This window comes from Pollicipes pollicipes, unplaced genomic scaffold (assembly GCF_011947565.3).
Source record: "Pollicipes pollicipes isolate AB1234 unplaced genomic scaffold, Ppol_2.1 Scaffold_5724;HRSCAF=6776_pilon_pilon_pilon, whole genome shotgun sequence".
Lineage (NCBI taxonomy): Eukaryota > Metazoa > Arthropoda > Thecostraca > Pollicipedomorpha > Pollicipedidae > Pollicipes > Pollicipes pollicipes.
In genome coordinates this window covers 38364852-38375425 of record NW_023596746.1, presented here as the reverse complement: position 1 = coordinate 38375425, position 10574 = coordinate 38364852, and the positions used below count along the sequence as shown (strand labels likewise).

Here is a 10574-nt window from a genome sequence, read left to right as displayed (position 1 = left end):
CTTGCACGACTGATAGTGTTGTGGGTGCGGCCACAGGTCGTTCTGCATGACCACTGACATTAGCATTGATACCGTGCCCATGCCGACGGGAATTTGGCTGGCTGGACTTGTCACCGCAGCTCGCCATTTGGTGGACTAGGCCGATTATGCCACAGTACGGTCTTGTGCGCGCGCTCTTCTTCTCTCTCTCTCTCTTTGTCCTTGAGACGGTTTTTTCGTTGTCTGTCTCTGTCTTGCTCCCACGATTCCTCCCGCCCTCTCTCCCCCTCTTTTTATCTTCCTCTCCCTTCCTCCCCTCACTCACCCTTTCTTCCTCCACGCCGTCCTCAGACGCTCTGTTCCTGTTCCTCCCTCACTCTGCCTGCATCTGCGTAATCTTTCGCGCATGCACATGCCTGATGGGACGCCGTGTGCAGCCAGCCGTCCGGCGACTCTGCTCAGCAGACGACACGCCTTTGTGACGACCATTCACAGGACGTGTAGCAAGGCCACGCAAGCGCGGTAGGTGCAGTCACATGCGCATTATTGCAGAGATAGCCTCCACTTTCCGGTTTGGAATTAGCGATTTCAGGATCTCAGATCCACTGGTGCTGTGTGCAGCAGCTTGGCATCTTCGAGGGCCGTTGCATTCTTCAACGCGGCAGGCTCGAAGAGGCGCAAAGACGGCTGCGGCGGTTCCACACTGGGCACTGTGCGACCACGAAGGCGGGTGATGCACTTGGCCCCAACGTGGTAGGCGTGCGATGGCGGCTGCGGCTGGTTCTTCAGCTGGGCGTGGTGATCACGTGACCAGCAGCTGCTGATCGGCGAGCTGACCTCCGGGCCACTGATGTACGTGTTTACCGGTCGCCGGACCAACGCGGGCCTGTTCTGTTGTTTTGAGCAGTAGCTTGTCATGTGACGGAATCCCCAGGCGTCAGGCGTCTGGGTAAAGATGGAGCGCGAATAACACCAACCCCGGCCGCTCGTCTCTTCCCGGACGCCGATGATTCGAACATTGCAAACCAAAGCTCGCAAAAAAAAAAACACTAATGGGCGTACGCAATCCCACTCCATCGCCGTACTCTAATGGGCGTACGCAATCCCGCCACTCCATCGCCGTACTCTAATGGGCGTACGCAATCCCGCCACTCCATCGCCGAGCACGGGAGGCTCGACACCCGGACACCGGCGTCACCAGGTCAGCGGACCAGATGACCTGCCTGCGCGTCACGTCACCTCCGGCCGACGGATCAGAGCCGCCTCTCCAGCCGCAGCGGTCGGCGGCCTCGCGGACCGGCTCGGCATGCATCCCCTGTGTTTCAAGTCTGTTGACGCTGTTTGCTGCAAGAATGGGGGGCCTCGTGCTGGGTGTGAGAAATAGAGGTGACGTGCCGTCTCGTCGCCGCCGTGCTTCCTGCAGGGCGGCCTCACAGCGGGACACCCCGTTGAGCCACGGGACAGCGGCCGGGACGCCCGCCGGCCGTGCGCGGGTGTGTACGTACGTCAGCGGCACCGGCGGCCCTGCACGTGCCGTGTGCGCGCCCGCTGCACAGCCTGGGGTGGCCGCAGACTGTGCGTGTGCGGCTCTGGAGTCGCGGGACGATGGTCTGCGAAGTACGCCGCTTTCCCAGTCCCCAATTCGCTCGTGAACGCTCGTTTGTCACCGTCGCTGAAAAGGTCGGCCTTGTCATGGCGCCCGCCACCCGCCTCGCACATATGGGACCCTCGGCTGAGACGGCGTCCCGGGCCGCGATTGAGGCCAGTTACAGCCCGGCCACCACGCAGGATGGGCAGAGGGCGAGGAGGAGAGACGGCGACCTGGCCGGGACACGCTGGGACTGGACGCCCGCAGTCGGGGCCGGGACTGAGCGGCGCTAGTCGTGACTGGACAGTCCGACCAGCCACGGTTGAGATGATCCGGACTAGCTGAACGTGTACCGAACCGTCCGGGGCTGAACGCCGAACCTTCCGGACTGAACACTGAACCGTCCGGGGCTGAACGCCGAACCTTCCGGACTGAACACTGAACCGTCCGGGGCTGAACGCCGAACCTTCCGGACCGAACACTGAACCGTCCGGGGCTGAACGTGCACCGAGCGGTCCAGGGCTGAACACCGAACTGTCCGGACTGAACACCGAGCTGTCCGGACTGAACACCGAGCTGTCCGGGGCTAAACACCGAACTGTCCGGGCTGAACACTGAACCGTCCGGGGCTGAACGTGAACTGAGCCATCCGGGTGGTGACAGAACAGTTCGAATCGTCTTGGTCTCAGATCCGAGTTCAAGTCACCGCCTCTGAAAGGCAATGAGAAAAAATGATCGAATGCTTGTTTATCCAATCACCGCTTCTGAGCAGTCATTTCCTCACGCATGATACATAGACGCCTGGGACAGAAGCAGAGACGATGTTCTTCAAATGGGCACTGTTCTCTTGGACATAAACAGACTCCCAGACAGAGTAAGATTCTTAAACAGAGTCCGGACTACAGTATACAGCCCAACTCGCGACCCGGGAAATATTCTCAGCTAAAGCTATCTCCGGACAACGACGGATTCCTAGATCAGAGTCAGCCTCCGTGGCAAATGTGGACCCCAGGCAGAGCCAGACTTCCCATCCGATTTACGCCGGCTCGACAAAGGCAGACTCCCGGACAGACCGGACAAGCCGCCCGCACTGTACAGCTCTGCTTTGAGTCCGCGAGCCAGTCTCGCAGATCACGGGCAGCCTCCAGTCGAGACCAGGCTGACCGGCAGCGGCGGCAACGGCGGCGCGCGCGCGCGCGGCTTCTCAGCCGCCCTCGCAGTCAGTCGGCGCCGCTCTCGCAGCGGCCGGCCGGCGCCGCTCCGATGCCAATTGCTATTCGGGCGCGGGCGGCGGGCGCCGGACGGGGTGCTGGTCCAGCCGTCGCCGTCACCTCGGTTGTCACGCCGGCCGTCGCCGTTTATCTGATCGACCGAGGTGGCGCCACCGACGAGGCCGGCCGCCAGGGCGGACACCCCTGCAGGCCGCCGGCCGGACACCCCTGCCGCGACAGCCGCGACACTGGAGGTGCAGGCGACGCTGCAAAGTAGCGGGCGGTGCGGTCAGGGCTTCTTAACGGGTGCACCGGTCCCCCGGCTGGAGTCCTTGAGAATTCCTCACCCAGCGTGGTGAGGTTATTTATTACTCCGCACTCATCGCTGGCGAATCTGTAAATGTGTTCACCTTGGCACGCTATCCTCAATCTAAATTGTTCTTGCTTGAAGTACATTGGAAGACGTCGCCGCGTTTGGCGTTCCCCTCCAGTGTGACTGGCCGCTTGTTCCCCGCCCTGCCTGGCGCTGGCGCGGCCGGTAGGTGTCCGCCGGCGGCCGCGGCGGGGGCCAGCCGGCAGCCGGCGGAGGCGGCAGGCGCCGTCCGGTCCGGCCGCTTGTCGCCTAATCTGGTGTCAGTCGAGCGCGCCACTGATCCAATCAGGTGTCGGAATGCTGCCCGGGCCGGCCCCATGTCGGCGGCGGCCGCGCCGAGTGTCAGCCGCGGCTGTGCTCCGCTGCAGCGGCGCGCTGACGGCGTCCAGCCGCGCCGGCCGCCGACGGACGGATGCAGCGACGCGATGCTTAGGCGGCCACCCTCTTCACGGCTAGGGCCGACGGGTGGCAGAGGGTGGGGCCGCCCTCTTCACGGCTGGGACTGACGGGTGGCAGAGGGTGGGGCCGCCCTCCTCACGGCTAGGGCCGACGGGTGGCAGAGGGTGGGGCCGCTCTCTTCACGGCTAGGGCCGACGGGTGACAGGGGGTGGGGCCGCCCTCTTCACGGCTGGAGCTGACGGGTGGCAGAGGGCGGGGCCGCCCTCTTCACGGCTAGGGCCGACGGGTGACAAGGGGTGGGGCCGCCCCCTTCGCGGCTGGGACTGACGGGTGGCAGAGGGTGGGGCCGCCCTCTTCACGACTGGGGCCGACGGGTGACAGGGGCTGGGGCAGCCCTCTTCACGGCTGGGACTGACGGGTGGCAGAGGGTGGGGCCGCCCTTTTCAAGGCTATGGCTGACCGGTGGTAGGGGGTGGAGCGCCGCTCTCCTCACGGCTGGGGCCGACGGGTGGCAGAGGGTGGGGCCGCCCTCTTCACGGCTGGGGCCGACGGGTGGCAGAGGGTGGGGCCGCCCTCTTCACGGCTGGGACTGACGGGTGACAAGGGGTGGGGCCGCCCTCTTCACGGCTAGGGCCGACGGGTGGGGGGTGGAGCGCCACCCTCCTCACGGCTGGGACTGACGGGTGACAGGGGGTGGGGCCGCCCTCTTCACGGCTGGGGCCGACGGGTGGCAGAGGGTGGGGCCGCCCTCTTCACGGCTGGGGCCGACGGGTGGCAGAGGGTGGGGCCGCCCTCTTCACGGCTGGGGCCGACGGGTGGCAGAGGGTGGGGCCGCCCTCTTCACGGCTGGGGCCGACGGGTGGCAGCGACTGTCCTTGCGTTGTATCCGAGCGAGGGGTTATGGTAAGTATGGTAGTGTTATGGTTAGGCTGTGTTGGTGAACAGGGTTGTGATTTCGAGGCGTAAGTCACACTAAACGTATTCAGATAGCGGCATTATCGGCGCGTAGCGTGGACTTGGCACCTGTCAATAATCAGTCTATCGAAGTAGACATGCTCTGGATCTTTATGCGGCGTAGGAGCTGGACGGGCCGCGGCCGTCTGTCGCCACCTGCTGCTTTCCGATGAACCGTCCAACGATCCTGCCGAGTCCAAATGATAGTGCAAACATGGCGGCACGGAATATGGATTTTCCTAGGTTACTTTTCATGCGACATGCCGCACGGCTTCACGCCAGCTGATTACATATTTATCGCTCCAGCGCTCCGCCCGTTTGGAATTGCATTCGGAAGAGTGAAATGTTGAACTGGTTCGCAGAGCAGCCAAAGCCTGGTACGTACAGAATACAGCATGTGCGGAGTGACCTCTGAAACGAAGTCTTGGTTACCGTGAATGTCACGTGTTGGAATTGTGAACGAGGAATTTTAACCCCTTGATGACCAAAACTGGAGAATAACGAAAAGGGCTTGGACAAATGACATGGTCGGACGATGATAGAAAAGCACCCGCAATCCCCCATACCATAAGTGTAAACTGGCGAGAATGTTGGGCTTACTCATAGCCAGATGTTTTGCGTTTGGCCTTGAACAAGCCAAATGTACATAAGCTGGCTTGCTTAACACGACATTCTTAACACATGAACGATGATATGCACACATATTCACACCTGTGCTGGCCCATAAACACAGGGTCAGGGTGAGAGAGGGCTAGGAAACCCTCGAAAGCAGCCTCCGCCATCACCATTAAAATTGCTGAATGCCGTACGCAGTGGTTGCTATGTTAATGCTTACTGTGCAGTCTTCACCCTAAGCGGGCGCCTGAGTGGTCCAGCGCCAGCTCAGTGACAGGGCGGCGACCCTGCCAGCTGTCAGGGTCTCGGTTTGGGGGTGCAATGCATGACCGAAGCGCCATGTCACCGGGGTCCGGTAGCTGCCGCGTGACCTGGGCTCGGCGTTGGCCCCCCGGGCCCGGTAGCGGCCGTGTGACCTGGGCGGTCGGTCGATAGCCGTCCGTCAGGTCTCCGACACTGGCTCGGTCACCGGGGCGCCGGCCGGTCACGGCGGTGCCGGTCGGCCATTGGCACACCGGCCGGTCACCGGGGCGCCAGCCGGTCCCCAGGACGCCAGCCGGTCACCGGGGCGCCGGCCGGTCACCGGGGCGCCAGCCGGTCACCGGGGCGCCAGCTGGTTGCCGGGACGCCAGCCGGTCACCGGGGCGCCAGCCGGTCATCAGGGCGCCGGTCGGTCATTGGCTTACCGGCCGGTTACCGGGGCGCTGGCCGGTCACGAGGGTGCCGGTCGGTCATTGGCACACCGGCCGGGCACCGGGACGCCGGTCAGGTGCGGGAACGCTCAACCACGGCAGGTCATGGCCGCTGTGTAAAGAGAGCTTGCGGTTTCGGTTTCTGGTGGACTGTAAGGGTCCGCGCGTCTAGTTGTGAGCTCGTGCCACGCTATGTAGCTGGCATGCTTGTCATTTCCCTACTTGCGATGTCTTCGTGACGGAGCCACCTCTTAGAGCATGACTTAAATGGACGTAATTCAGCGGCTGTTTTGCGTCTAACCATGTCGCGAAAACCAGTAGACATGACGTTCTTGTGAACGTGATGCCCAAACGTGATGGCGTGCTCCTGTTCAAGCTTCGTGGAAGATGGCCATTGTCGGCGATCAGATTACGCTGCCGCCACTGTCCGAGTGTACCGCGGTGGCCTCCCGGACATCCTAGCGTGGCAACCCCTCCCACCTCCTTCTGCTTTTGATCAGAATATAAATAACCTTGTACGGTGGTAAATGCGCCAAGCCCCGCTCCTGTTCGCTCTCCTTTCAGACTTGCCTGTGTTTCGGGATACAACCCCAAGCAATGTACCGACCGCTCTCATCCATCTGTGCTGTGTTTCAGGGAGCTGCTACGTGGGTAACCAGAATCTGGACACGCTGCTGGGCTTCGTGCTGATCCCGACGTTTGTGTACCTGGTGGCGGGTATCTCGTTCCTGCTGGCTGGCTTCCGCGCTATCTTCCGAGACCGCGGCCAAGTCGTCCGCTCGCGCAGCAACGACCGGCTCGAGATGCTCACCATGCGCATCGGCATCTTCGGCATCATCTACACCGTGCCGGCCACGTGCGTGCTGGCCGCGCTAGTGTACGAGTACACCTCGCGCCAGCTATGGCTCACACATCACAACGTGCATCCTAACGTCGAGATCCTCATGCTGAAGATCTTCATGAACCTGATCGTGGGCATTATTGGCGGCCTCTGGATGATGAGCCTGCAACCTTGCAAGGTGTGGCGGCACAGCCTGCGCCGCTTCAAGAAGCGGCCCGTGCCGCCGTACCTGGAACGCGTACCCACCACCTGCCCGCACCACCCACCGCCGCCCGAGCCGGCGCCGCGGCCGACGCTTCACTACAGCCGCCATTCGCGGGACTCCCGCGACGCCTGGCGGTCAGGTGGCGAAACGCAGGTGTAGTGTCGCGCCGTTACGCGCCGCAACCAGCGTGCTACGCTGCTGGGCGCTGAATGACGTTCCGATACGAGCGCGTTGGGACATCAGGGTATTGGGTGAGCCTGGGATGCGCGCCGGGCGAGGACGGTGACGTGCACCGCGACGCCCGTCACCAAGGCCGTGTGATCGGCAACTGCTACCGCTCGCGTGCTGCTGGTCCGAGCTGCGTGTCCGTCCGCGTCATTTCAGAGCAGCGATTGTGTTACGGCCGCCATCTCAGGCGTTTGGTGCCGATGTCTGGCAGGATGTGATGAGCGAGTGCGGAGAGACCTCTGTGTTTTGCATGCTATACGCTACTGGCTGCATGTGTGATGATGTTTTGGTCACCACTGATGTTCATGTTTGTCTGCCATAATTTCATTGTATACGATATTGCCATGTAGAGAAATTGGCATGACACCATTTTCATATGGATGTCACCAGGTCCCGCAGAGGCATACGGACCCACGTGTCGTGTTGGCGTAGTTTTAGTAAGCATTTTTTTCCCAATCGCTTTTGCCATCCAGATGGACCGGTCCGATTCGGTCCGGCTCGGTCCGCTGGACTAGTTTTAACGCCCCAGGCGGGACCTCTGCGGTTCGTTGTTTCCAAATGGTGTTCACTCGGTGTTTGATATGCCGTGTCTGGACGCCGCCATGCATGTTTGACGTGTTACCTCAAGCTGCACTCTGGTGGGCGTGGAAGGATCAATTTCCTTTTCCTATCATTTTTCATGTGTACAGTGTAACGCTATAGGAGATATTTTAACACGCACATGCGCTGCAGCTCTCATGTTACTTGTAGTTTGTTGCAGACCGAAGAACCATTTTCGAGCTTAAGCCACGCGCCTTCCGCCCGCATGTGCTCAACGGTCACCGCGGTAGGGGTCAGCGACCGCTGCCGGAAACACGCTGTTGGACCACGCCGACTGACTCCAGCACGAGGGTGTGGGCGTGGGGCCCTGCCAACCCAGAGGCTAGCGCACCTTGTGTGCTAGGGTGCCGAACTCATTCAAAGCTCGGTCTGACATCGGCTGTCGGCAAAATAGTTGTCGAATAGTTCTCTGACTCCCTTACTCAGCTGGCCTGGCCGTTGAGCTTGCGTCGGTCCAAGTTCTCTGAGTCCCTTACTCAGCTGGCTGTTGCTGGCCTGGCTGTTGAGCTGGCGTCGGCCCAAGTTCTCTGAGTCCCTTACTCAGCTGGCTGTTGCTGGCCTGGCCGTTGAGCTGGCGTCGGTCGAAGTTCTAATACTTGCATAGCTTGACATCGTGAGATAATGTTAAAGTAACGCTGGTTAGATCTGTCTTACTTATCTCGAAACGAGCAATGCGATTCACATACCAAACTTCTGTTTTTAGTGTGTTTAGTAATTTGTTTTCCGAATTTCTAATACTGAACCACCCGGCTTGCATGACGTGTCTGCAATAAAGTCTATCGTTACCAGTAGAAGTCCTGTGCTGTGCTACATGGAACGCATGTATTGCCTTCATGGGGCTATGCGAAACTTGAGCGAAGCGTTCTGGAATGAATTGGTTCACCTGTGTAGATTCGAGCGCTTATTCACTCTCCCCCAGCCGAGAGCTGGCTGGCAGTGGAGTTGGTCAAATGCGGATGTCTTGGCGCGAAATGGATGAATTTGGACTGATGTACGTTTCCTCGCATTCAAGCCAAAGCACTCCAGAAAATGCGCGATTGGCGTGGAGCTTGGTCTATGTGAGCCTGGGCCTAGCGTCTGATACTTTCGCGCCGCATGGCGCCGCTCGTGGTTCAGTTAGAAAGCCTCAGGTGGTCGACTAGTTCGCGAGAACACCGAATCTGACGTCTGGTGTTTCAATAGCACTAGGTGATTACGGCTAGCCCGCAAGTCAATGTAATCAAATGGTGGCTAACGACTAATGCAGAGTTCGTGCTCAGACTATGACGAGGGAGTACAAAATACGCCCTCACTCAATCGTGTTTAGAATTTAATGCGCAAGAGTTATGTTTGCCACGAATTCACTGTAAAAGGTAGGTAAAATGTGCGGCGTCGGTGGCGCGCCAAATTGCCTTGGGTAATCTTACGTAAAATTCGTCGTCACATATGCAGTTGCTGCCATCTGCGGCCGAGGCTATACAGAAAACCATTATCGTACAGATCTTGGACTTGTGAACATGAGTTAATTCTGCCCAGCCCGTATACACCACTGAGCGAGACGCTGTGAGTGACGGAGGTACAGGCGCTGGCAAGCACATTTTGGGGCTTTTGGAAACAGCAAGGTCCTTCTGACTTCATTGGAAGAGTCCTGGAGCGATCAGGCGCGTCATAGGAAAGGTCCCGGAGCGATCAAGAGGGTCATAGGAAGAGTCCCGGAGCGATCAAGCGCGTCACGGCGTAGGCCACCCTGATAAAATGGGAAAAACCTGCAAACAAGAGAGACAACACCTGAGCGATCAAAGGTGTACTGGTAAATTAACAGAGCTGCTGATAGATATCAACATGTCATATATATATATATATATATATATATATATATATATATATATATATATATATATTCACTTGTCTATCGATATATCTACCTATCTGTTTATATGCCCATATTTGTTGCCATTATTAAAGCTTATGTGCGTCTGCACAGAATGCGGACCTGAGCATGGTAGTTTGCTTCAGCTCATTGTAAATATATCAGTTTTGTGAAGCAGGAGTGCAATTCTACCTTTCCTTTGCCGAATGAAATGCGAGATGTGCGTATGATTTACTTTTACCTTTGTGCTTACTACATTATTTATGCATTAAGTTATGAATTCACTAGCATGGAGCTTCAGCAATGTGTGTGGCTATGGCAACCTGTTTGTACGCGCACTCGCAGCACAACACGATTTCTTCAACACAACATACACGTTTCCAGTTCGTTTAAAGCAGATCTTAAAGCACTCTGCGATGCATCATTTAAGAAAATATTTCCTATAGAAAGCCTTTTCATCACGTTTCACTGAACAAGCACTACGACCCTGCTGCAGTTGCGGGGTACACTGTTATGAGATGCCGTGTTACTGAACGAAAACGACCCCCACAAGCCTCGCTTCGAACGTGTGGCAAACACATACCCCGCGTTGCCAATGGCACGTCTTACCCACGCTGATCGCAGCAAAGTCGCGAGTTGAGCTGGCTCTTTCACGACAATGCGATTACACTTATGTACACATATTCGGTGTTATTAGCTTATTCACGTCCAGCCAGCCTAGACAGCGCTGGCAAAGGTCGTGCTTTTAATGACCCGCTATCCCTATGGGCTGAAAACGCATTTCAGACGCGGCATCTGTACAGCGTCCAATACACTTACACCACTGCAGTAGCGCGCATTCCGCAGCGCTATCGATCACAGTACATTACACATGCGGTCATTCGGCGTCAGGTGTAACTGATGTAATAGCACTACTAGAATCATTGAACGCTCTGTACCGTCGCACGAAAAGTAAAACGTACATTACTGTTTTTACTTTGCTGCGGTGATAAGTGGATCATCCGAACAGCCCTGCCTGGGGGCGGGCTTCTGGAGCGCCA

General features: G+C 58.4%; 1 protein-coding gene across 1 annotated transcript in view; it reads left to right on the top strand.

Moving 5' to 3' along the window:
• The window catches only part of LOC119103531 (frizzled-4), a gene marked incomplete at its 5' end in the record, with an annotated part of 16980 nt that extends 8504 nt beyond the window's left edge, over positions 1-8476 (top strand). The window contains 1 exon segment of the mRNA XM_037227110.1: positions 6448-8476. Coding sequence (XP_037083005.1) covers positions 6448-7016 — 569 coding nt within the window.
• Between the last annotated feature and the right edge of the window lie 2098 nt (positions 8477-10574).